The sequence below is a fragment of the Felis catus genome, chromosome E1, assembly GCF_018350175.1.
Source record: "Felis catus isolate Fca126 chromosome E1, F.catus_Fca126_mat1.0, whole genome shotgun sequence".
Lineage (NCBI taxonomy): Eukaryota > Metazoa > Chordata > Mammalia > Carnivora > Felidae > Felis > Felis catus.
The window spans coordinates 43,497,654-43,525,129 of NC_058381.1; the positions used below are offsets into that span (position 1 = coordinate 43,497,654).

The 27,476-nt window shown below is 45.8% G+C and overlaps 1 protein-coding gene across 50 annotated transcripts in view; it reads right to left on the bottom strand.

Moving 5' to 3' along the window:
• The window catches only part of LOC105260083 (RAD52 motif-containing protein 1-like), a 345,360-nt gene that overhangs the window by 26,357 nt on the left and 291,527 nt on the right, over positions 1 to 27,476 (bottom strand). For 29 of the 50 annotated variants that reach the window (XM_045044315.1, XM_045044311.1, XM_045044309.1 and 26 more), the window contains 12 exons: positions 24,798 to 26,605; positions 24,315 to 24,419; positions 20,382 to 20,431; positions 18,779 to 18,833; positions 18,560 to 18,699; positions 18,394 to 18,458; positions 13,387 to 13,573; positions 12,443 to 12,521; positions 8,219 to 8,398; positions 4,777 to 4,899; positions 3,753 to 3,921; positions 2,701 to 2,799 (listed from right to left, as the gene is read on the bottom strand). In XM_045044315.1, coding sequence (XP_044900250.1) covers positions 2,701 to 2,799; positions 3,753 to 3,921; positions 4,777 to 4,899; positions 8,219 to 8,398; positions 12,443 to 12,521; positions 13,387 to 13,573; positions 18,394 to 18,458; positions 18,560 to 18,699; positions 18,779 to 18,833; positions 20,382 to 20,431; positions 24,315 to 24,419; positions 24,798 to 26,605 — 3,060 coding nt within the window. Of the gene's footprint in view, positions 1 to 282; positions 369 to 2,700; positions 2,800 to 3,752; positions 3,922 to 4,776; positions 4,900 to 8,218; positions 8,399 to 8,760; positions 9,009 to 12,442; positions 12,522 to 13,386; positions 13,574 to 18,393; positions 18,459 to 18,559; positions 18,700 to 18,778; positions 18,834 to 20,381; positions 20,432 to 24,314; positions 24,420 to 24,797; positions 26,606 to 27,476 lie in introns of those variants that run through there. The other 21 variants (XM_045044329.1, XM_045044328.1, XM_045044322.1 and 18 more) reach the window with 9 other exon arrangements.

Below are 27,476 nucleotides of genomic sequence, written 5' to 3' on the forward strand. Positions count from 1 at the left end.
TCTGTTTGAGGGGAGCTCTAAAAGGCTTGTGTCCTCTCCTATGTCCACAACTGTGGGAGTGCTCTGATGAAATTTGCTCTCCAAATTTCAAATAAGGGGTCAGAGCCAAGGGTCAGGACTTCAGGAAAAGCCCCAGAAATCCCCTGCAGTCAAAAGCAATTTCTGAGTTTCACATTTCCCAAAGGATGATAGAGCTAATGCCAAAGTCTTCCAAATTCTGCTGGTTGCTTTACATTATGGCTACAGTGGCTATGTCACCCCTGAACTTTAATCTCCACATACTTGAATTAAATCCTGTAGCTCGTCTTCAGTACTGGCATCTGTGATCTCTTCACAGGGTCTGTATTCCACAGCTATTTTACCACTTTCTGAAATAAAGTGAATAAGGATTGGAAAAAAAAAAAAAAAGAGGGCGCCTGGATGGCTCAGTCAGTTAAGCGTCTGACTTCAGCTTAGGTCATGATCTCATGGTTCATGAGTTCAAGCCCCATACCGGGGTCTCTGCTGTAAGCACCAGAGCACACTTCAGATCCTCTGTCCCCCTCTCTCTGCCTCTCCCCTGCTTACTCTCTCAAAAATAAACATTTAAAAAATCAATAAAGTTAACAAGATCAATTCAGAATTTTCCTTGTTCTAAAACTAGCTGTATACAATGATAGCACCCAATAACTAGACATTCTTTTTATTTATAAAAGCAGAAAATAAAAGCATTTTCCTAGAAGTTTTCTCATCTCACACTTCAATTTTTTTTTTTTTATTTAAAAAAATTTTTTTTCAACGTTTATTTATTTTTGGAACAGAGAGAGACACAGCATGAACGGGGGAGGGAAGAGAGAGAGGGAGACACAGAATCGGAAACAGGCTCCAGGCTCTGAGCCATCAGCCCGGAGCCCGACGCGGGGCTCGAACTCACGGACCGCGAGATCGTGACCTGGCTGAAGTCGGACGCTTAACCGACTGCGCCACCCAGGCGCCCCTCACACTTCAATTTTTAATCATAACTATGTGTGAAAAAATACACATGAAGTTACGGACTGTGTGGTTCAAAAACGCTATCATCTTAAGAGATAGGAACTAAGGAATAATGACACAGGAAGTTAAAACTATGGAAACAACAATGTTCAAAATCAGATGACTAGACAGTAAGGCATTAGGTAGAGGTCAGTGTGAGTTCTGGAATAGAGACCATGGACTATAGCTGATACTTCCTATTAGAAACAAGGCCAGTGTCTACTCCCCAGAAACAAAATCCCACCAGATACAATGAACAATGCTTTGGAGACAGGGGGAGGGGGAGGGAGAGAATGCGCTTGGACAGTTTATTGGCAGAAACTGGCCCATGTCCCTTATAGACAATACAATTCCCCTTAAGGCAAAGTACAGCTACAACATTTGGATCGTGTACAAGGGATACCAGAGCATGTTACGGAGAGGTCAGCAACCCAAAGGTTTAGTTGGGTTCTTAAAGGTTGTTACTCGGAATTGACAGCTAATGGAGATTCTACCTGATGACCAGGGAAGTCAACTTTCACTGCAAGAGCTGTCCAGGCTGGAAGCCTGAGACCAATCCAGGGTCAACTCTTAGGGGCAAATAAGGCCTCTGAAACTTAGCTAGGCTTTCTTAGTCTCTAAGCCTGCAAGACTGTGAAGCGGCGAGGGCGGGGTGGTGGGGGGGCGATTGTTTGGGGACTCATTACTAATTATAAAATTCCCTTGGAGCACAGCCTGTAACATTCACACCATTGTAGAACGCAATAGAGAACACAATCGATGCTATTCAATAGCCTGACCACTTTCAAGGTTCACAAAAATATAGCTGACCCTAATAGAAGAATCATATTCACCCAATAGGTCAGTGCCAAAAACAAAAACTGAAGCTGAATTGATTCCAAAAACATAATCTAATAAATTCTCCAACAGGAAGACGATGATAACAAGTTAACATATTTTCTCTGCTTACCATGTTTCAGGGATAGTTTTAAACTTTTCCATCATCTCATTTGCTCTTACAATTCATCCCCCATGAGGTAAGTTGAATGATTACCTTTACTTGGCAGATAGAGAAATTGCAGCTTAGAGAGATTAAATACTTCAAATCTGACTATAAAACCTAAAATTGCATAAGAAATCTAGGAGACAGAGCTAAGATTCAACACCAGACGTCCAAAGCTTCAAAGTTTTTTTGTTTTGTTTTGCTTTGTTTTTTATTTATTTTGAGAGAGAGAGCACATGGCATGTGAGAGTCAGGGAGAGGCAGAGAGAGAGGTAGGGAAAGAATCCCAAGCAAGCTCCACGCTGTCAGCACAGAGCCCGACATGGGGCTCAATCTCACAAATCGTGAGATCACGACCTGAGCTGAAATCAACAATTGGACGCTTAACTGATTGAGCCACACACGTGCCCCCAAAGCTTATACTCACAATAGTATTCTGTGTTATGAGCAAACAATCAAGAAAGAAGACTGGGTCAAACACTTTCTGTGTGGACAGAGGTAAATCACTGTATATCTATATACTGGGGACAAAAATATTTGTGGTCATTTTTCTCACAAATGCCACAAAGAACAAATTTGAGACTACTGCTTTGAAAGCATTTGGTGAATAAAAGAGTATGAAGTGTTTTCATCCAATTAACTTTTCAAAATGAGTTTATTGGCTCGTTGAAACTGATATACTACAAGGACAATCAAGTAAATCTTACCTAAAATCACAATCAGCAGTTTCTGGAATGCATCTGACACAGCCTTCTGAATAGCAAGCTTCTGGATTGTCCGCCTTTTCATAAGAAATGATAATGGCCCTGCATCCAACCAAAACAAATGGATTGAACATGCCTATCTGAATGATAACTGATTTGGGGGTTATATGTGTAAAGGTGAAAATACATCCATGATTCGTCGTTCATTATCTTAGCAAGTAAGGGCAGGCACAACACAAGGCTGAATGACTCTGCTGTAGGTATATCCTGGCAGGGCACATTTTGACCGCCCTGATCTACTCCAGAAGTTTTGGAAGTACCAAAAGGGAGACTCAAGCCAAGAAAGTGGCACAGATCTCACATCGCTCGTAGATTTCAAACGGACAGGCGGAAACTATAGTTTCAGACCCTACTGCAGACCCTACTCTCCTGTGCATCAAGGGCTGGAGTCACATGGGGAGAAAGGTTCGGTGGTAGTGCACATGACCCCCTGGTCTCTTCCTGGGCATCACCCAAGGGAGCCTTACTCCCTTAGCCTTGCTAACAGCCCTGCCCCTCCCGGAAAACCCTAAGCCTACGTGCTGTAGGCACTGGGAGAAAACACAGTACCAATGGGAATACCTTTTCTAGGCATCTGTATTTGACTCTTTACACTCCAGCCCTTTGATAGGAGGCAAAGGACTCAACATTCACACAAGAGTTTATTTAAATCTTTAGATGATCACTTTGCTGGGATCACTGCAGGCTGCAAGAGATATGTATTTGAAGGACTATTTTAGCACAAGGCGAATTCTTAACCACAAATGGGAAAAACGTTACTTCCCTCCTCCTAAACTTCTTGGCAGAAAGTCAGCTTTAGAATTTTAAAGTTAAAGGTTCTTTCAGGTATTGCCTGAGATAAAAGCCTGTACCGTAGGCCAGAAAAACTCTGCCTAGGGCTTTAGGAGCTTAGCAAGGGGGAGGGCTGGATGATGTATCTGAAAAGATGAGTTTTTAGAGAGAAAGAGGGATTCTGCCTCCCCTCCACCCCCACCCCACCTCCACTGTAAACGGACCTTCCTCCAGGGTATCCAAAGGCTCCTCGGCCATGCCAGCTCCGGGACTCCGGCACTCATAGGATGGCAACACCACCTCTAAAGCACAGAAGAATTTCAGGCTCTGCTTCTGAAGTGGTGGCACAGTATCTTCATTTGCCCTTTCTTCAAGGTCAGAAAGATCCTGAAGCTGTTAGGATTTTATTATTATTTTTTTTAATGTTTATTTTTGACACAGAGAGAGAGAGAGAGAGAGAGAGAGAGAGAGCGAGAGAGAGGGAGCATGAGCAGGGGAGGGGCAGAGAGAGAGGAAGACACAGAATCCCAAACAGGCTCCAGGCTCTGAGCGGCCGGACAGAGCCCCACGCGGGGCTCGAACTCACGGACGGCGAGATCATGACCTGAGCCAAAGTCGGACACTCAACTGACTGAGCCACCCAGGCGCCCCAAGCTGTTAGGATTTTAAATGGAAGGTCCTTCCTTGGATCTGAATGTAAGCTTCAAGATGTTTTGTTATTGAAAACAAAACCAGGGGCGCCTGGTGGCTCAGTTGGTTAACCTTCTGACTTGGGCTCATGTCATGATCTCACTGTTCATGGGTTTGGGACCCGCGTCGAGCTCTGTGCTGACAACTCAGAGCTTGGAGCCTGCTTCTGATTCTGTCTCTCCCTCTCTTTCTGCCCCTCCCCCGCTTGCAATCTGCCTCTCTCTCTAAAAAAAAAAAAAAAAAAAAAAAAAAAAAATGCAAACTAAACTCCAGCAATCCCAGCCCACAATGGAGGTATCCTATAGCCTCAAAATCAAGTAAGACTTACAAATGGATAAAGACAATTGGTTTTTATTATACACCATACAAACACTGGACAAGATTATGGACACCACCACCCAAGTTACTGAGATTATTATGAATTCTTGGTGGCAGGCTCAGGTACTTCCAGTTAGAGGCCTCTCACATCTCCCCACAACCCAGTTTTCTCCTCTCTGAAGTCCAGAATTTCAGTGTTGAAATGATTCTAATTAGTCAGAGAAAATCTATAAAGTTTACCTTGATGATCCTTTTTGACCATCCATTGAAACCAAAGTAATAATTTGCCAGTTCTTGGCACTGGGAGCTATTTAGGGCAAGGGCCTGATGTTGAACCGCCTTATGTTTGGTGCCAAGACGAACCTAAAGACATAAGAAATAGACCTGAAAATATCATAACCTGACACAGAGGCTTCCTGTGGATACACCTGAGATTTATCAATACCTATTTCATAGAGAGGTTGTGAAGATCAAACTGGAAACATTTTAAGAAATCAGCTCCTAATAAACCCTAAATAAATGCTATGTACTATTTTTACACTATAGACTTTTCTGCATCATTTCCAGGGACCTTGATTAATCGGCTTTCCGTGATCTCTGATATTGAAAGTGATGATGAAAGCAACTAAGGAAGCCCTCTGGAAGCAAATTATAGGGCTGTAGGTAAGCAAGGGAAGTAAACTTTTTGCTGTCTCATCCCGTAGCTCCTGTTTGAGAATATGACCTCAAGAGCAGGTAACATGGACCTGAGTAGGACCTGAATCAGCAGCACCCACCCCCCGCAAGTTACTAACCCCTGTTAGAAGAAGGAATATACATACTTCTGTAAATTTTATAAGCAAATAAAACAATAAGAGGTTCATTTGCCTTAATAAGCTTCTTTGAGAATGCAAATACCTCCAGTGTTAACTCTCTAAGTAACTTACACACACAGTGTATTTCTTACATCCTCTAGTTCTTTTTTTAAATGTCTAATTCGGGGCGCCTGGGTGGCTCAGTCGGTTAAGCGGCCGACTTGGGCTCAGGTCACGATCTCGCCGTCCGTGAGTTCGAGCCCCGCGTCGGGCTCTGGGCTGATGGCTCAGAGCCTGGAGCCTGCTTCCAATTCTGTGTCTCCCTCTCTCTCTGCCCCTCCCCCGTTCATGCTCTGTCTCTCTCTGTCTCAAAAATAAATTAAAAACGTTAAATAAATAAATAAATAAATAAATAAATAAATAAATGTCTATTTCAAGTGGGGTGTAGTATATTAGTATATTCATAAAAATTCAAATAATTCAAAAAAGTCAAAGTATTATTAACTCTATTGATTTGTTTGTGCAACTTCCTCTATCACTGGTTTATCAGTTCCTTAAGTGCTTGAAGGAACCATATTTTATTCTTTTCTCATTCCTAGAATCAAGCACAGGTCTATGGATTAAGTGAATGGATGAGTAGATAAAAAAGTGAAATTACTTTCTCCAATTGAAGCTGCCTGCTAGGAAGGAGAAATGAAGATGAACTTTTAAATGTTGAGTGCTACAGCACAGGCTAATGGTGAGGCAGAGTGGAGCTGTTCTGGACAACCAGGAAGCTTCAGAAGGGCCTTGAGCCCCTGAGTGGTAGAGACAGTTGTCACCTTAGATAACCTTGCCACAGTTCTTGCTGGCAACCGTTTTCCTTCATGCTACTGAAAAAAAGCTCTCAGATGCCTTAGGCCTTTCCTTGATTTTACTGTAAGATGTTATTCTTGGGGCGTCTGGGTGGCTCAGTCTGTTGGGCATCCGACTGCAGCTCAGGTCATGATTCTCACAGTTTGTGAGTTCGAGCCCCGTGTCAGGCTCTGTGCTGACAGCTCATAGCCTGGAGTCTGCTTCCGATTAGGTGTCTCCCTCTCTCTCTGCCCCTCACCCGCTCATGCTCTGACTCTGTCTCTCAAAAATAAACATTAGGGGCGCCTGGGTGGCTTGGTCGGTTAAGCGTCCGACTTCGGCTCAGGTCATGATCTCACGGCCTATGAGTTCGAGCCCCGCGTTGGGCTCTGTGCTGACAGCTCAGGGCCTGGAGCCTGTTTCAGATTCTGTGTCTCCCTCTCTCTCTGCCCCTCCCCTGTTCATGCTCTGTCTCTCTCTGTCTCAAAAATAAATAAACATTAAAAAAAAATTTTTTTTAACTAGACATTAAAAAAAATTTTTTAATATGTTCTTTTTAAATATGTATTTATAAAAGGTAAACAAACAAACAAACAAACAAACAACCAGAAACTATGTGTACTTGCCAAAGTATAAAGGAACACATAGGTAAATTGGGCAACAATTTCAGTAAGCAGCCAGGGGGGGGGTGGGCGGGGGGTGGTAACCCAAGGCTCTGTGTTAAATAAATAAAGAAATTTAATATGAATGCTCTCTCCTGTCAACTATATATTGACTTTGGGCTTTATGCTGTGAAATCTCAAAATCCATTTGTGAAATGGTCTTAATGTCCAATGAGAGAAAAACACCTCATTACTCACAACTGATACAAACTAATTATTTCATAATCTGTAATAGCTGAGTGGCTGGGTGACATTTTCACAGGCTAGAAGCTTGCAAACTAAGGAATGCCTGACACGTGATCATTTCAATCATAGGGAGTGGAGCCAGGATTGAAGACAGTGTTGAACAAGTGGAGATAGTACACTCAGAGTCACATTTGAAAAGGATTCTTAGATTCGATCCAGATTAAATCAGTAAGGAAGGGCATATGGGTAAGAATAGGCAGTCAAGTCCATAGGAAGTAGCTAGATTAAGAAGCCAGTTAGAGAAAGCTGATGAAAACATACAATTATAAAGTGAAAGGTTTGGCAATCTAAGCCTCACTCAACTTATTCAAAGGAGTTGACATGGCCCTTGATAAGGAAATGGTGATTGAATTGAGGCTCATCATGAAATATAATTCTGGGGCTCTGGGAAAGCAAAATGCACAGCATGTTGGTATGGAATAAAGTTTCTGTGGTGTATTAAAGAATGTTTTAACCATTTTCCCAGGAGTTGAAGGGAGTTCTGAATAGGCAGTTTGGGAGTGATGACGATGATAATGACGATGAAGCATCCTTTATAATACAACTGATGAAAGAGTTTGTCATTTTATATCCACATAATAGAGGGGGGCCTGGGTTGCTCAGTCGGTTAAGCGTCCGACTTCAGCTCAGGTCATGATCTCAGGATTCATGAGTTCGAGCCCCACATCGGCTTCTGAGCTGACAGCTCAAAGCCTAGAAGTTTGCTTCTGATTCTGTGTCTCCCTCTTTCTCTTCCCCTCCCCTGCTCATGCCCTGTTTCGCAAAACTGAATAAAAACGTTATTAAAAGATTTTTTTAATCCCCATAATGTAAATAGAAACAAGACTTCTTGTGAAGCTTTGTTAAATTAAGGGCACCAAAAAATGACACGGGGTTGAACATCAGTAAGTTTGGGTTTGACCTCTACCTTCCAGTTACTGTCATGAACCTTAAGTAAGTCACTTAACTATCCTGAGTTCGAGTTTCTTCATCTGAAAACAAAACAAACATAACAAAACAACCCAAAACCCAGGGAAACCGGAGGATCAGTGTAGCAATGCATCTAAAAGCATTCTGTAAACTACAGTGGTATACCAACCCTGGTCTATTATTGCTGAATTCAACCCTTCGTCCCAGTGGAGTTAGGAATTTCCTACTTGGACCCACCTTCACTGGAGAATTCTGAAAAAGCTGCTTCTGGTCGCATGCCTTTCGGGCTCTGTGAGCATCCCTTGCTGAGTAAAACTTGATGATGGCGTAGAAACCAGGACGGGCCACTGCAGCGTTCGGGAAGACTCGGACCGAATACAGAAGGCCAAACTGGGAGAATACTGCGAACAGAGAATGCTGTGGGGTGGTCCCACGCCAAGTAAGTGCATGAAATTTCGCGCCCAGGAAGCAAAACTGCCTTCTATTCCCTAAGCCCTCCTGCACACGCAACCCAAAGCACTTCTCATTTCGTTGAAAAGATTTCCCTCTGAAATCCTAGGATTCGAGAAGCATTAGAAGGCAACATGTGCTGGCTGTTGAGAGTTACCTCTCAAAAATCTGTCGGGGCTGAGACTGCAAAGGTCCCTTTTAGAACTAAGATTCCTCTCGGCGGAGACTACAAGGCGCGCGAGGCGCTCAGCGCCAGACTCTGAGACTCCCAGTCACGGGGAGGTGGGGGTGTCTCCCTCCCTGCCTCCCTCCCTCCCGGCCCGGCTCACACGCAAGGCCTCGGCCGTGGGTCCAGAACTCAGCTCCCACACCAGCAAGGTTTTGTCACTCTCGGTGGGAACCGTAAAAGAGACCAATTCCGCCATCCTACCACCAAGGCGCAGGCACGACTAAGGTTTAAGTGGCCCCGCGCCTGCGCAAGGCGCGCCCGCGCGTTTTAAAAAGGGGCTCGTACGAGGGGCGGGGCCAGCTCGCCGCGGGGTGGGGCGGGGGCTGTCCCCCGGACCTCTCCTTCGCCCCTCCCGCTCTTGGGCGGGTCTCTGCCTCTACTTCCTCTCCCGCAGCTCCATTGTCTCAATGTCGTACAATTTAGTGCTTCTAGTCAAGTGTATTTAAAAAAATTTTTTTTAAATATTTATTTTTGAGAGACAGAGTGAAAGCAGCGGAGAATCAGACACACACACACACACACACACACACACACACACACTCCGAAGCAGGCTCCAGGGTGTCAGCACAGAGCCCCAAGCAGGGCTCAAACTCACAAACTGTGAGATCACGACCTGGGCCGAGCCACCCAGGCACCATTAGTCAAGTGTATTTTTACAGTAGGGTCTAAAGGGTGAGCTTACAGGATCCCTGGGTGTGGACAATTTTATGGCAGCCTTCTTCTTCCTCTTCACTCCGGGGGAAGATTTAGACTACTAGCAGTTAGTAAGTTACCTACTGAACTGAAAAAATTTGGATTTCTCTACGTTGTGTGGGAAATGACCACTAAAGATGCAATCCTTTGGCTTAAGAATGTTTTCATGAATGTTAAATATACAAATGAAACTATAAGTCATTAGCCGTTAATGAAATCCTTAAAAAGCATTCCCTGATTTCCCTACGTGATTTTGATGAATTGGTGTACGTGTGTGCTTGTTGGGGTGAGATGATGTGGGAGTTTGGCAAGCAGGGTAAGGAGGAGAGATAAATTTGAAAAAATCAAAGAGTGAGGCCAGGTAGGCCACCAATATTGGAGCTCATGGTGCTTGTGCAGAAGGGCCGTTCTCGGCATCCAAATAGCTATTTTGAGGACTGACACACTGAGAGGGAAAGTAGGTCCTAATGATCCTTATTTTAATCCTAGAATGTCTGAGCCAGAAGGGGCCTTACAAAACCAGTCTCCTGAGGTTTCTAAACAGTGGCCTTCAGACTGCTGCTGGTCTGTGGTGAAGGTTTCACCAGTCCTTGCCAAAGCAAGACAAGGTAATATAAGCAGGGTTAAAAAAAATATTTTCACAAAACAAAATCTATTCCATTATCCTATAAATATGACCCTCATTTAAAAAATGATTTTAATATTATTTATTTTTGAGAGAGAGAGAGCATGCATGTGCGAATGGGGGAGGGGCAGAGAGAGAGAGGGAGACACGGACTCCGAAGCGGCCTCCAGGCTCTGAGCTGTCGGCACAGAGCCCCTCGCCGGCGCTCAAACCCACAAACCGCAAGATCGTGACCTGAGCGGAAGTCCGACGGTCAACCAACTGAGCCACCCGGGCACCCTGACCTTCATTTTTCATGCTAAAAACTGTTTTATGAGGAGATGCTGATAGAGGATAGTTGTTGTGATTAATAGTCTTTCTTGGGCATTAAAATAAAAAGTTGGAAATGTTAACATGGCCTTAACTTTTTTCGTGTTTTACTGGTCTGTGAAGTCCAAAAGTCTGGGAACCACTCAAATGTCAAATCTCTCACTTCAGAGCTGAAGTAGTTAAGGCTCAGAAGTAGGGACAGCAGTGGCCCAGGTGGGACAGTTTATTCAGGCAGTTCCGATTGTAGCCATGGGTGGAACATTCCTCCAACTGCCCCTTTTCTGTCTTTGCGTTGTCATTTTGCAGGTTCGACTCCACATCAGCACCATGTATTCATTGTATGTATCCACTCATTCGCTGTAGCCAGTATTCGTGTATGTCTCTGCTTCTCCAGGCAGATGGTGAACACCTCAAGACCAATAGTTATGATTTACCTTCCTTCTTCTAGTCCCTACCACCCTCCTGCCATACTAGGTACTCGAAGATATCTGGAATTAAAAATGAATAAATCAACACATTCTTTGCACAAGGAATGCTTTAACAATTCCCCAAATAGAACAACTTCTTCACTGTGGTCCTCTCTTGGTTTGCGATTGACAGTCAGGAACCAGGGGCCTGGGCCTGGATGGGTACAAGGAGAAAGCCCTAGAAACCCATTTATTCCTGGGGCTCCGGTCAGTCCTTTTTGAACATGGGAAGGAAAGAAAATCACGTGAAGTGGAGGCAAGAGGAAGAAGGCATGAAGAATCCCCAGGCGAGAAGAGGAACGCTGGAAGGACTCCACGCCTGTCTCATTCCTTGTGACACCCCGTCATCCAGTAGGAGAGTGGCCGGCCGGCACAGTGCAACCTCCATGCCACCCTGTGGAGAGAAGGCTGGGTTCTTGCTTCCTACTTAGTAGCTCCTTCTCCACATCCATGACCCAGCACTTAGTGAACGCACAGCACAGCACAGCACGGCAATGCACAGAACCCCCTTCACTGCTCGCTCTCTGGTCTGTCCCCCTGTGGCCCCTCTGAGCCTTCCTTTAAATTTCTCTTATCTGTGGTGTTTGGCTCCTCCCCCCGTCCAGTATGCTCCCACGTTTTCAAATCCTCCTCTGGCCCCGAAGGGGGAGCGCACCATTTTACAAGGCTGAGAGTCACTAAACACACAGAAAGATAGATAGATAGATAGATAGATAGATAGATACATACATACATACATACATAAATAACCAATCCGTCAATCTCAGGGGCAACTATCGACTCTCCCTCCAGAGAGGGTCATCCCTAATAGCCGTCAGCGTCTCTTCTGCATGGTGTTCCTAGAGTAGACAAGGCACTTAACCCCCTCCATCCTCACAGGCACCTGTAGAGGCAACTTATCTATCTATCTATCTATCTATCTATCATCTATCTCCAATCTGAAGCTCAGAAAAGTGAAGCAACCATTGCACTGTCTCCCATTGGGAAGCTGACAGCTTTGGGGGTATTTGCTCAGCTGAGGAGCTACGCACCTTTTACAGAAAATGTTGCTGCGAATTATGGAGAGGGCCAGCCCCACCCCCCACCCGTGGCCAGCATGATGGTACTGCTTAACTGCTCCCACACCTACAGCTCATTGAACCACGCGGGGATGATGGGTCCAAGCTGAGCCAATCAGATTCTCTATCCCAGCCCCTTGGACTCTGGGGCTGAGACTAGCCAGTCTCCGTGACTGCTCAGAACATTAGCCCGTTAGCTTGGGGGCAGCCACGATCTGTCCTCTGGAATGTGGAGCAGAATATACTGCTCTACAAAGAAAGTAGTGAAGGAAATGCACGAGGAGGCAGAAACTTGTCAGGAGAGCCACACTGACAGTTCCCAGCTCCGCCTCCGTTCTCTTCCCGAGAAGAGACCCCTTGGGCAAGCTCGGTGAGACACCTTGTCCCCTCCGAAGCCATCTCCCTCAGCTAACTCAAGTTGCTTTGCTACTGTGTCCAAAGCGGTTTTAATACAACATCAGAGAAAGACCCAGATCCCAAGTCTTGTAAGTCCCAGTTCCGAGCCCCGCCGCTCTCCCACGTTTTTCTAGACGGTTAGAAGGGGTCGAGTCCTTGCCTCCTGTCCCCTCCTGTCACTACATCCTTCTTGGGGCTCTGCCTGCTAACTTAGTCCCACAGTGACCTCCTCACCAGTTCTTCATTCCCCCTGCTCCAGACACCATCTTTTTCACACAGTTGATGGTTGAGAGAAGATCGGGGCTCAGCAGTTCTGAAGGGGAGACAGAGAACACCCGTGAGAACACAGAGGACAGTCCCAGAGACCGAGGCAGACACTGGCTCTCCCTGCCCCCCAGGGGCTGAGTCCTTCCAGATTAGGCAAGGGCTCCCTCCCAGAGGCCCATTGAGATATCCCTACAATGGCTGCTAGAGGTCAAGGGTGGCTAGGGGTAGGGGCAGGAGGGGCAGGAGTAAATGTATGTTTACTACCACACATCCTAGCTAGGGTACATGCTGGTTCACGCCACGTTTGAGGGTTTCTAGGGAAAGGAAATGTCAAAACAGGCAGCACAGAGGCCAAGGTAAACCTTGCCTAATGAGAGAGGCTCTTCAGGTGAAGAGTGCAGGGATGTTGATCAGAGTACGAAAGAGGGAGTAAGGGGCAAAGTCATGGACCTGTGGAGCCTCCAGCAGTGGCTCTGAGGTGGGGAGTTTGCCCTTGGCCTCGAATCAACCAGGCCATTAACCAAACAAAGTCAGTACTTGAGGGTTAGAGCTGAGCCTTCAGGGCCACCAGTCTGGCATTCAGCACTGGTTCTATGAGCCTCAGTTTGCTCGTCTGTAAAGCGGGGATCATAAGAGTTTCCACCGCATGACAAGCTGGCATGTGAAGTGCTTAGTATATAACACACTCTCGATAAATGTTGGCCGCTGCTGTCCTCTGCTACTGGGTGTGCAGAGCCTTTCTGGAGCCTGCACCCCGGAGAATCTCCTAACCGGAGGGGCATCGTAGCCACTAGTCAAATCCTCTGCTCAGCAAAGGCATTCCTGGACTCCTCAGGCCATCCCTCTGGGTGCATTCCCAGGTTTGGAGTGGGAAGAGAAGTCCTGTGAGTAGACCCCACTCATCCTCTCACCTCTCCCACCCTGAGACCCCGGCCAGACCTTTGCAGTCCTCGTGGCAAATGTTTTCCGAGTGACTCTTGTAATCATTGCACCAGTAGTGGCTGTTGATCTGGAAGATGCCATAGTCGAAGCTGCCGTCTGCATTTTCATTTACCTTTGACAGGTTGAAGTTGCTCTCCACAAAAGCCAGGCACAGCCCTTCGAACAGGGAGAAGAAGGTTTTTAGAGGGCTCTGAACTGAGGGACAAAGGATACGGAGGAGAAAGGGAGACGGGGAAGCCGAAGAAAGGAACAAGGCCTAAGAGGCTAGATGGGGCAAGCTGGCTGGAAACACCCATTAGCTTCTCCCCTCGCCCTTCGGTCCATCCACCTGCCCCTCAGTACAACCGCTCATCATCCCGCTGTCCATCCGCGTCTCCTGCACTTGATGATCGCCTACTGTGTGCCGTGACCCGTGCAAAACCCAGTGAGGGACATTTAGCTGGGTCAAAGGCAGCTGGTGCCTTCAGAGGGCCTATAGTACAAGAATGAAGACACACACCTTAAAGGACCGTAAGACAAGATAAAACGAAAAGGACAGCACAAGACAGGTGTGTGCAAGATCTGGGCAGAAGGACGCTAGCCCCACCATGGAGGACGAAGCCTTTGCACTGCTTGCTCCCTCTGCCTGGAATGCTCTTCCCCGGACATTTGGGCGACCCGGTCCTTTGCCTCATTCAGTGCTGCTCAATGTCACCTCCTCAGAGAGGTATTCCTTGACTTCCCCTTCAAGGACAAGGTTACCTCTCACTCCCCTGGCTTTATTCTGCTGCATAACATTTATCACCACCAGGAAGTGCTTCATAGGTTTGTGTGTGTGTTTGGGACTCGCCTCTCCCCCTAGAATGCGAACACTGTGAAGGAAGGGGCTTTGTTGATGTCTCTGTCCCCAGCCCCTAAAATAGTTCCCGGTACATAGTAAGTGCTCAGTTAACAATTGTGAAAGGAATATAGAATGTTGGGAGGGGCTTCTCGGGGAAGTCTGCCTTTTGAACTTGGGTCGAAAGATGAATGATGGAAAGATGGCCACATAGGGGGTGACCAGGAGCAGAAGAGGAATGGGAGGGAGGGGAGGGTGGGTGATGGGTATCGAGGAGGGCACCTTTTGGGATGAGCACTGGGTGTTGTATGGAAACCAATTTGACAATAAATTTCATATAATGAAAAAAATAAAGATCTACTGAATGAGTGCTGGAAAAAAATAAAAAATAAAATAAAATATGTTCACAAATTCTTTGACTCTTCTCTATTTTTATTTTTTTTAACGTTTATTTATTTTTGAGACGGAGACAGAGCATGAACGGGGGAGGGGCAGAGAGAGAGGGAGACACAGAATCTGAAGCAGGCTCCAGGCTCTGAGCCATCAGCCCAGAGCCTGACGCAGGGCTCGAACTCATGGACCGCGAGATCGTGACCTGAGTTGAAGCCAGACGCTTAACCAACTGAGCCACCCAGGCACCCCGACTCTTCTCTCTTTAAAAGGTGGGGTCTCAATTCCCACCCCTTGAATGTGAACTGGATTTAGTGACTAAGTCACTGCTAAGTGCTGCTCTGTGCCGTCTGAGGTGAGGTCATAGGAAGGATACCTTCTGTCATTTCTGTCTCTCTTTCTCAGATCACTCACTTTGGAGGCACCCAGCCATCATGCTGTGAGGACATTCAGTCAAACAGCATGTGGGCAGGCTCATATGGCAAGGATCTGAGGCCTCCCTCCAACCCCCTTGACAGCCATGTTAAGTGAGTGAACCACCTTGGAAGCGGACCCCTCCGACTCAGTCAAGCCTTCAGATGACTGCAGCCCTGTGATATCTTGAGAATCTCACCAAAGACCCAGGGGCAGAAGTGCCCAAGCTATTCCCGAAATTTTGACTCAAAACTTTTGAGGAATGGGGCACCTGGGTGGCTCAGTTGGTCGATCGTCTGACTTTGGCTCAGGTCATGGTCTCACCATTCATGGCTTCGGGCCCCGCATTGGGCTCTGTGCTGACAGCTCAGAGCCTGGAGCCTGCTTCAGATCCTATGTCTCCCTCTCTGCCCCTCCCCTGCTTGTACTCTCTCTCTTGTTCTCTCTTCAAATTAAACATTAAAAAAGACGTTTTTTGAGGAATAAATGCTTATTGTTGTTTAAAAAAATTTTTTTTAAATGTTTATTTTGGAGAGAGCAAGAGACAGAGACATAGAGTGTGAGTGGAGGAGTGGCAGAGAGGGTCATAATCTCGTGGTTCATGGGTTCGAGCCCCGCATCGGGCTCTGTGCTGACAGCTCAGAGCCTGGAGCCTGCTTCACATCTGTGTCTCCCTCTCTCTCTGCCCGCATGCTCTCTCTCTCTCTCAAAAATAAACATTAAAAAAATTAAAAGAAATATGGCAGGGTAGCATTTGAGACTAATAAGTATTGTGCAAATTTGAGGTAGTGTTATAGAAACAACATTTTCTAAGCTTCACTTTATGAACCACATTTGCGCTACTGGAAATATTCCAAAATAGGAGAATGGAGTTGCCTAGAATCCCGGCCCACACTTCGGGAAGCCCAACGATGCACAGATGGGTCTTCTTGGTTTCTCGTCAGCTCTGTCTCTGTGTCCACCTCTCTTATTCAAAAAGTCACCACCAGCCCCCGCTCCACCCAGCTCATTAAGGAGTTTGAGCTGGCATGAGGAGTTTCTGCCCTTGTGACCTAAGACGGACTACAGGGCCTGGTAGTGCGCCTGGCTCAAAGCAGGTGCTCAACAAACAGTAGCTGCCACCATCCTCATCGTTCTAATTATTGATTCTTTGATGGTAACCATGGCTTAGACGTCTCTGTACCCCTGCACCCTGCAGCAGGGCAGTATAACCGTCAGCAGGCTTTGGAGTTAACAGGCCTGGATTAAACTCCTACCTGGCAGTTTTGGATTTGCGGCTTTGGGCACCTGAACAGGTCACCTACATCCTTTAAGCCCTGTCCCCTTATCTGCCAGATGGGGATAATAAAGTGTGTTTTCACGGACTGTTGGGCGAAATTAAGACTGCAACACGCCCAACCCAGGCCTTGACACCAAGTAAGCAAATAGTGACCTAGCTGCTGCTGCTGCTTCCGATTACTGTTACTCTCTAGTCTCGTGCTTTCAACACAGTTATTTGTTGGCTCACTGAAGTCACCACACAGAGACAGACACTTGGTGGCCATTCTCACTAAAACGCTGGGGGAACGGGAGCAGGCACCAGGAGAACAGGTGTCCTTGCCCAGCAGCAGCAAGCTAATAAAGCCCAAGAGGCACTGATGGGCCAATCACTCCGCTTGGAACCGTTCCTACCAACCCTGCCAAACCTGCTGGGCTGTGCCCCAGTCCTACTGTCCCCTCGGGGGACTCTGTTGGTGGCCAGCGGTTGGTGCCATATTCCATCACCTATCGCTACGCCACCAGCATTTATTTGGGGGCATCTAAAGAGATTGTCAGGGGCGCCTGGGTGGCTCAGTCGGTTAAGCATCCGACTCTTGATTTCAGCTCAGGCTGTGATCTCACGGTCGTAAGATCGAGTCCCTCCCATCGGGTTCCACACTGAGCACGGAGCCCGCTTGGGGCTCTTTCTCTCCCTCTCTCTCTGCCCCTCCCCCCTTGCTCTCTTTCAAAATAAACAGACATTAAGAAAAGCGATTATCAAACCTTGTTCATTCAGGATTTCTTTGATTCACTACTGTATTTTGACTCTGACGTCCTTTTTCTAAAATCTGTCATTCATTTACTCAGAAAGTATAGATGACTTCATTATTTGTAATGTTTATCTATTTTTGAGAGACAGTGTGTGAGCTGGGGGGAGGGACAGAGGATCTGAAGTGGGCTCTGTGCTGACAGCAGAGAGTCCAATGCAGGGCTCAAACTCCCACACCATGAGGTCATGACCTGAGCCAAAGTCGGATGCTCAACGGACGGAGCCACCCAGGCACCCCGACTCCTCCCAACATCCCAAATGTGACTGGTTAACGCCCTCCTCTGCAGAAGTGGAGGGATGTTTGCGTCTTCTGCACGTTGTGCTGCATTATCTCTTGGAATCGTGCAGCCCTGATCCGAGCTGGGTAGGAAAGCAGTGGTAGGTGTGGTGCTGGGCTGAACTGGAGAGAGCCCAGCCGCACGCATCCGACCCTCAGTGGGGTCAGCAGAGGCTAGTGTGGTACAGGTGACCAGTAAGTGCCCCCGCCAATAAGTTTTCTGAAATAAAGGCCTGAGCAGGGCAGTCCTGGGTAATTACTGCTCTCACACATTCTTTACTCTAACCCTCCAGTATCTCCCTGCCAGCTCTCTGAGGGTGGGGACTTTTTTTTTTTTTTAAAGAAAACAAACAAAAAAACCCAATGGGAATTATCTACTAGCTTGTAAGGTTGAGGAACACCCTACTTGCAACTACACATTTTGTGTCTGAGTTCGAGCTCTTGGGAAGAAAGACAGGCCTCAGCCCGACAGTGGAGGTAGGCTCAGCGATCCAAATATACTGGCAACCCCAGAGACCTTACGGAGGGGCCAGAAAGAGACGATCCTCTATGGGCAGGGGGTCAAGCGCGTTGTGGATAACTGGTATTTGGTGAGCCAGGGGAGAGAGCACCAGAATAAGCTGTTAATTCACTTAATAGTCTAAGCCCCTTGAAGATACGTTCTCCAGTTTCCAGAGACTGACTGTATCAGGGAAATGAGGGAAAGACGCCCCATTCACCCTACTTTGCCCAGACTGTGTCTTGTGGAAATACTGGCTACCACGAGGGACCCTGGCTTCAGCCCTGCTTCTCTCGCCTGTGGCCCCTGTTGTCTGTAGATAAATATCGAACTGTTTACGTTTTAGTTCCTTACCACGTGGCTAGAATTGGGTATGGATTTAGACATTTCAATAGGAGAAAAACAAGTATTTTATAAGCAATGCTGAGAAGCCAGTATCGGAAAGTAAACTTTGTAGGTGGCCTGAGGCAGGACGCCGTTCACTCTGTGACAACCTCACATAGTGTCTCACTCTCGTCCCCCAGCTCTTCAGTAGTGGAATCTGTGGCCTTCTCTACTGTGGCTTTGCCAGCCTCCCTGGGAAAAGGAGAAGAATGCCAAGGCTTTGACTCTCGAAAGGAACAATTCAACTCTTCATAATTTCCCCATTTTAGAGAAAATCTTCCCCAATCACGTACCCTAGTTCCATGTGGAAAATCTCATCTTCGTCTGAAGAATCGTCATATAGCTTCTGTGCCATGTTTTTCTTGCGTGTGGCATTGAGAGGTCTGTACATGTCCCTAAGCCAAAGTGGCCGCCTTCTCCAGAAAAAGCCCTCCTAGAAAACAGAAAGGACAATGTTAGGCCTGTTTCCCCTGCCTTCTCCAGCCACGGTACTTTATCCTCCTCAGATTTACCTGATTGTCACTTTCCTTTGAGCATCTCTTACGCGGCAGAGATCCAAAGAAGCCCCTTGAAGGAAACACACACACAGACAATTAGTGATTCGTACCATTTTCCATGCCTCTCACAATGTATTTCTCCAGTCTTATTAGCAAGCAAAATCAACACAGACCTGGGATCTCAGAAATAATTCCATACATGCTGGGCTTTCAGAATTTTCCTGTGTCTGTCCATAATGGCCCCACAGTGTCCCTGGGAGACCTTTGTATGTAACTTGACATGAAGTATAGGCAGGATTTTCACCCTGCTCACCTTCTGGCCCTTGGCCAAGTGCCCTTGTGCAGTCAACAAACTGGGTGACCACACGGCAGAAGCACCTAACTCTCTCCAGAAGCATTTTACATCAGTCCCCGCCAGGCTTAGCCTCCCAGGCATCATTTGCTGGCGGGTGGGGAGGTGTTTCTATTTTCCTAGCTGCTTTAGCTTACGAGATGAATCGCACCGAGTGAATGCCTGAGTCCAACCAGCAGTTATCTAGCTCACTGACTTTCACACTGCAGGCAGATGAGGGAGTGAGTCGTGAAATCACCTTAAAACACACGCACGGCTAGCGCTAAAACACAAAATACTCTTTTTGAATACAAACGGAATAGGGGGTACCTGGGTGGCTCAGTCAGGGGAGCAGCCCAAGTCTTGATTTTGCCTCAAGTGATGATCTCACAGATTGTGACATTGAGCCCTGTGTCTGGCTCTGTGCTGATAGTGTGTAGAACCTGCTTGGGATTCTCTCTCTCTCTCTCTCTCTCTCTCTCTCTGCTCCACCCCCCCCCCAAATAAATAACAAACTTAAAAAAAAACAGAACAGAAAGAATCAGAGTGTATGGTAACTTTGTTTTAGAAGGTACTTAGGTCTATACGGTATGTGTGCACTGAGTTGTGACATAAAATGCAGTTCACAGCCCAAGAACAGTGTAGTCAGAGACGTGCCCAACTGGAAAGGAACCATCTTCTTTCTGGTTCTAGTGGTACTAGTGATACAACCGTCCGGCAAGACATCTTCCTTTTCTCCTTCTCCATCTCATTATTATAAAAGGAAGAGATAAATGATTATCTAAGGCCTCTCCCAGTTCAAATTCTATTGGGTCTGGATAAAGGGAATGGAGAGCGGGGCCTCGAAAACCAGAAGGAGGAAGAAGGAAGTCCCCCCCCCCCACTTTATGGGAGGGACTCATGTATTCCACCTTCCATCATGCTTGAAGACTAGCCCCTTCACCCCACGACTTTTGGCCCTCCCTATCCCTTGTCCAGAGCCTCTGAGAAGGTCTGTGGCCAGGCCCGATGCCCACCGCCAGCAGGAACGGGTCTGAACATTTCCACCCCCGGCCCCCCAAGATCTTTCTTTAAAGGTCTAGTGAGCAGGTGCTCTGTGCCAGTCCCGTTCTAACTCGGGTTTGGCTGGGCAGCTAACTTTGCTGGATCCAGGCAAAGCATTAGGCCAAATATGTATCCTTTCTGCCTTTGGTGATTTCCTGGCTGTAAAACAAGGGGATTGAAATAGATGAGTTTGAAAATCTAGTTCTAAAATTCTACTTTAACGATTGCCAGACTAATATTTACCTTGAGCTTCCTTCTTTACCTTCCTTAGCTGCTGCTCTATGAGAATGAATCTGTTTTGGAAGAAAACATGATCACAGTTACCCATCACAATAACCACTCCCTCCAAATCTTTATTCATTCCTTTGCATTTTAGGTCTTCTCTACCCAGTGTGATGATAACTTTTCCTAGGACAGGAATTTGTTTAATAGTCCTTTGACTCTTCAATAACACCTAACTTGTGTGCAGCTCGTAATACATTTTACTGACTGTCTCAGATAACAGTCAACAGATAATTCCTAATAAAAATTCTGGGGAGGAGGAAAAGAAAAGTGTCTACCAGAAACCTAAACAGCAGCACTGTTTTAAAGTCAAGGACAAGAGTAGGATGTCTGTTATCACTGCTGCTATTCATTGGTGTTGAGGAGGTCCTAACTGATGCCCTGGGAAAAAATGGAGTCGTGGAAAGGAAGAACTAAGACGTATTTGCATACAGAATTACAGACAAACTAAAAGGCCCAAGAGAATCAACTAAAATTTTACTGGAAGAAATGTGAGAATTCAGTAAGATGGCTAGATATAAAATCAAGAGATCAACATGTAAACCTCAGTGACTTTCCTATGTCCCATAAATAATTAATCAAAAAACGGAAGAATTATCCCATTTACAATTATCAATAAAAAGGCATCAAGTACCTAGGAATAAACGTAGCAAAGAATGGGTAAGACCTATGAGATGAAAACACTAAAGCTCTTCTGAAGGACATTAAGAAGAAACGAATACATGATGTGAGACACTATTTTCCTAGAATAGTGTAAAGATGTCAGTTCCCTTCAAATTAACCTACAAAGTCAAGGCAATCCCATTCAAATCCCAAGACAGTTTTTTAAACAAAAACTGGCCAGCTGACATTTGGTAGAGAAAATGTGCAAGCATAGCTACAAACTGTACTCTTATAAGAGTACAGAAGAAAATATCAGAGACTATTTTTATACCATGAGGCGAAAAGGCCTTGTTAACAAGACCCATGTCCCATAAGCCATGAGGCAGGTATGGTGACGGACTGTCCACACCCACCTGTTCATCGTAGTCCTTGCCCCCTTGATCCCCTGGATTGTTTGTCCTCTTCCTGTTGATTTATAAAACTCTCTTCATATGAAATACATTAATCCTTTCAAGGGCTTTCACTGAATTTCAATGTTTCAAATATTTGTCAGTGTTTTTATCGTGCAGGAGACGCAACAGTGGGATAGGAGCACAGGCTGACTGCAGGCACAGCTGGGTTCTGCTCTGGGTTTTGCCACAGGGGCCTTAAGCTGATCCCCTTCTATGTATGAAAGAAGGATGGTGCTATCATCCTCACAGGACTGTGGGGATTAAATCAGATGTCTGGTTTATTCCAAGCATAAATCAGACAAGACGATCAAATCTATCAAATGCTTCTACATGTGGTATCAGGTCACAAAGCTTTTTCTCACCACAAGATTATAAAAGTATTGATTCTACTTTCTTCTAATACTTTGACGGGTTCTTGTTTCTCTTTTTTTACATTTACTGAAATATGTTTTTTTAAGGTGAGAAATAGGGATCTGTTGTTATTTTCCTCCCAAATAATTAAGCAGTTGTTCTACTACCATTTCTTTATTTTCTTCCACTGATTTGAACACTAAAAGGTAACATTTCAATGTTTATTTATTTTTGAGAGTGACAGAGAGAGAGAGAGTAAGAGTGAGAGAGGGGCAAAGAGAGAGAGACACACACACACAGAATCCAGAGCAGGCTCCAGGTTCTGAGCTGTCAGCACAGAGCCCGACACAGGGCTCGAACTCCTGAACCATGAAATTATGACCTGAGCCAAAGTAGGACGCTTAACCAACTGAGCCACCCAGGCGCCTCTAAAAGGTAACATTGCAAAAGTCCTAGTCACCCACGGATCTGTCTATTGCTGGACTCTGTAGGCTACTTCACATAAATATTAGGTTGCATTATTCCTCCTTGTGAAATTGACACAAGGCCTCATCTCTTCCTTTGAACATCATTATTGTCCACTACAGGAAAAAAACTGCATGGTCTCTGTCCTCAAAAAGTGTATCATCTAAGTAGGGAGAGGAAATAATGAAACCACATAAAAAAATATACACACGAGGTTAAACCACATAGGAATTTAAAACAGCAATAGGAGTTTCTAGAACTTCCCCAAAAGCAAAAGGCTGCAGGCCACCTCAAGATGCAGAGTACTGACTGGACAATGGCCAATGATTTCTCTTCCCAGAGGTCATGGTAAGTTGACCCCACGCTAGTTCCTAGGCTCTTAGGCTGAGAAATCAGACTCTGATCTCATCAAGAGAGAACGCACTTCTTTCTACATGGAGGCAATGTCACCTTACCAATGTCACAGGATTGACCAAAATCAGAATGGCAGGTCATGACTTGACAATAAGGAAAACATCCATTCCATAGATAGGGCATCTGTGTCTACATGATTGGGCATTACCTCCTGTGGAGACAGGCCTCTGTGGCACACTGGAGTATAATCAGAAGGCTATTTGGTGAGAAGAGAAGTGGAAGAAAAGTAATTAGCTGAATCCAGTGTTTAATGGAAAGGACTGAGGTAGCTAGACCCATCCATCTGCCCCGCGGGCACAGCCCGGCTGGTGGGCCTGACTCTCATCTGCTGCCTGAGGTGCCATCTCTACTCTTAGGCAAGGCTAGGTGGGCACTGCCCATGTTGGTCTCTTCCTCACCATTTCTATGCTTTTACTACTGACCAACCCTCCAGAAGACAGACATGTTTCTCCTTAGCAGTTAATACATCCAGTCAGGTTTTACTCAAGTCTGAGAGACCAGGAAGCCTTACATATCTCTGCTCGGATCCATGACCTTGATATTTCTCTCTCGAGGAGCTGCCTTTTAACAAACTGTTTAGCATATTTTTGTTATCAGGGGAGGGGAATGCGTCACTGTAGACCCTAAGAAATGGTGACAATCTCACAGAAGGACTAGGTCCAGGAGTATTACAGTATTCGGGGAAGGCTTTGTGAAGAAAGATGAACTCGAGTTGGCTTTTGAAGGCTCATGGGACTTCCCCCAGCAGAGTGAAATAAAGGAATTTCAAGTGGGCAAAACACCAACAAAAGTAGGAAAGGGCATGGTCTGACTAGGGGATGGTGAGGGGCTGCTTTGGCTGAAATGGAGGGTTGCCATGACAGATGGCAATGTGTGTGTGTGTGTGTGTGTGTGTGTGTGTGTGTGTGTGTGTGTGTATATATAATAAGCATATGTATATTTGAATAAATATATTGAATATATATTCAATTCATACATAATTGAATAAAAGGTAAACAGGCAAGCTCCAGGAATAGGCAACTGTAATTATGACAAGCTTTGAGTAGCCTGATGCAGGATTTTAGCTGCAGGGTTTTAACTGAACCTGTCTACACAATGCCTTGCCAAGTGGAGGAGAGAGCTGTAGGTACATCTAATTAATCAACAAGATGACACTTTTATCTCTAAGCATGCCCTTTCTTCCAAGATGACTGATAGCTCCATGGAGGTGAAGACTATTTCTCTCTCCTCATTTTAGCCAACGAGGAAAGAAATCAGTGGTAGTAGGAGGATGACTGGTGAGTGCATCGAATCGACATACTTTTTTTGAGTTGAAGAAATTTTACTATCGTGTCAACTGTGGCCTTCTTAGACCTAATGTCTCAGAACAAGCTAATGGCTTGTTATCTTGGTTACAATCCACAGATGTCTCCCGGCAGTGGGGTTCCTTTTAAAATCCCTGGAATATACTTTGCAATAAAAGGACAAAGCATATCTCAGTCCTCCAGACTGAAGAGGGATATCAAGTCGTGATAGGTGGGAAAGTGGCTTTGATTTTCAGTTTGTGGGTTCTGAATCTATTATAAAGAAGGAATATAGTCTGGGAATCGGAATTAATTGTTCTCCTTACCTCAATGAGACAGAAAACTAGGATCAAAACCGTCACTACTACAGTCACAGATAGTACCAAGATTAGTTTGTTGCTATAGCCATAGCCTGGAACTTCATTTGTGAGCTAAAAAAAAGGGAAAGAACATTTTTTTTTAGGAAACAGAGATAGGATGAAAGTTAACTATTCTTTAACGACTCTAAAACCCCATTCTTTCCGATGAATCGCTTATAGGCTCTTAAGGAATATACCAAATCTAATGTGACATGTAATCTTAATCATTAGCATTTTCTTCAAGAATTTATGTATCTTGTATGTTAGGTCCTCTTTTTGTCTACTCTGGGAACAGCGGCACTGTTTCCTAAATGAGCAAAGTGGCAGATCACTGCCTTAGCCAAAATTATGTGGCCAAGACCCGGACCAGGAGCCCCTGGTCCTTGTGCTTGGGTCCATGTCCTAAACCACCTAAATGTCGAGACCCCACATCTTGGGATTTATCCTCACCTCCCTTGACTCCTGCCCTCTCTGTTCACTCTGGACTTCTGTGCTCTCATTGATATAATTCGCATTTTCCCATTGGTCCGTATCCCACTCTGCCTTGGACACCTTTACTTCTCGCTGCTCGCTGAGAAGCTTCATCAGGAGGCCTGTTCTGGAGATGAGCTTGGCACAGGCCAGCTGCACGTGGGTCTCAGAGCAGTCCATTTTCAAAGTCCGGATAACATGAGAAATGAGGCTTCTCGCGTCATTGTTGGGGATGAGGGACTGTAGCTGCTGGTTTAACTGAATTTCAAACAGATCACCTGAGGACGAGAGCTTTGACACAGTGAAGCCTGTGGCTTTTGGGGGCAAGCCAGTGCCCGCATTGTGGTATTCCCATTGTGTATCATTGGTTTGTTTAACGGTCGGCGTAGAGTTGTCTGCAGTAACAGTAGAATTAGCAGTGGAAAGATTCTTACGGTTTGTGAATTCAGGGAGGGTTTGTTCTGGCACAGTAGTGTTTCCTGTAGAAATATTTTCGTCAGAAACATTTTGGGCAGTAGTGTTCTCTGCAGTAGTGTTTTCTCTGTAAGTTCCTGAAGGAGCAAATAATTCTGGAAAAGGATTTTTCTGAGGACTCAGTTCTCCCGGAGATGAAAAATCCTCTCGTGAAGGGGAATTTACGAGGCTCCTGACTGCAGAGGATGGAGGCCTCTTTGCAAGCAGCTGTCTATTACTGAGTGAACTTTCCTTTCTGGACTTTCGATTCAGTTTGGCCTTGGGTGTTCTGTGGACCACAGGGGAGGGACTTTTATGGAAGCGGTGTGTTTTTCTGGGGTGTGAGGCTGGTCCGAAAGCCTTCATATTTCTAACTCTAGCATTTGCATCTTCTATAAGAAAAATGCTGTATGTTAAGTCTTTTGATTTTTTTTTCACGTCAGGTGGGGATTTTGGAGCGGGGGTGGCAGAAGGCCTGTCCAAAACGTATTGCTTCATGAAAGAAGAGACCGCTGCCTTGTGCTCATCTACGAACGAAGGCTCTGTCTCGAAGGAGCTTCCCACTAATTTGCTGGGCCTGTGCGCCACGTGAAGCTCCCCTGGGGATGGTCTCCTGAGCCTTCTTTCCTTGGCCATGTTCTCCACAGACGGCTGGGCGTTCTGTGTCCTCTGGATGTTCTGACGTCTCAGTTCTTTTAAGTGCCTTTTCCGTATGCCCTTTGGGCCCTTGATGACCTTGTTCACTCTCAGGAACTTTTTCCCCACACTCTCAACTTCGTCTAGGCTCTTCTCCTGCGGTTGGGCAGTTTCCAATTTCTTTGGAAAGATTTGACGTTTAAACTTGGGACCTAAAAGGCTGGAATGTATAAGCATGGCCGTTTTTTCTTTCTTTTTCACCTCATCAATTTTTTCCTGAATTTCTGCATCTAACAAATTTTCCAGAAAGTAGAGTTTTCTCAGTTTATTCTTGTAAGTTGAATTCTTGGATCCAGGTTTAAGAGAAGGGTCCCCTGTGTCGTTCATCGAGTGACCCACGGGCTTGTCTCCCTCTTGCACATTTGAAAACAGAAATTTAATGAACGGTAACAGCGTCGATTCTACGTCTTCTAGATTGCCCTCCGAGAAATAAGGCGATATGTAATTCAGTGCACTAATGACATCACTTTCGTTATTGAAGTCTAGCCGCTCATTCATAAAGGCTGACAAACGGAGACGATCTATGTCTGAGGATGCCTTCTCTGGCTCAATAGTCAGCTCCGTGCTGGCGCTCTTCTTTCGAGCTTTCAATACCTTCATGAATGATCCTTCTGCATTCCTTAGGTATACTTCCTGATCTGTCGGAGAAGAAGGAGAGATGAGTTTTGATAATGAAAGACTGATAGCACAGCTCTTTGTCAATGCACAGTCATACATCCCAGTCAAGCAAATTAAGAATCAGCAAATACTTGAACGCCATTTAGAGAGGAGACGAACTCAAACTTGGACCTACGATTGGCAACGACCAAAGGAGAAAAAGATGTTTTTTGAAAAAGTAGCTATTTCCTCAGAACATTCCATAGTGTGAATAACTATATTTAGAGTTATTCCATTGGTCCCTAAGGGCTGATTGCCCAGGCCTCAAGAAAAGCCAAGGCTGGAAGATACTCGGCTAAACTGTGTGCAGCTCTAATGCGACTCCTGGCTTTCACATACCCCACCCTGTCCTGCTTCGGGGGCAGAGGGAGCACGAGTCTTCCTCCTTCTACGTCTTCAGTGGGCTTGAGTTCTTGCTACCATTACATATGCACGGGACAACACCTGTCACTAGCAGCTCCTCATCTGGACACGCCCTCTCCGCCCACCCACCAATTCCTTTGTTTGGTCCCTGCTCCCCTATATCGCACCTCCCTTAACATAAGCTCTAGACAGAAAAAACTAAAAACGAGACCCGCTAAGTCCACCCTGGTTCTTTGATTAAATTTAGGCAGAGACGTGGGGTATAGGTTTAGAGATTTTCCAGGTATGAGAGAGATGCCACTGTGGGGCGTTCAAAAAAATCAACGGAATGATACTTGAGGTTTTAAAATGCAGAAGGGATAAAGAAACTTTGGTCAAATGCCTACTTTGCTTTCATTTCCTTTCATTTCCAGATTTCTAGCTTTACTGAGAGAACCATCCAGAGCTTCCAACTACATGAAGGTCCAGCGTACAGCTTGTGTACACTGA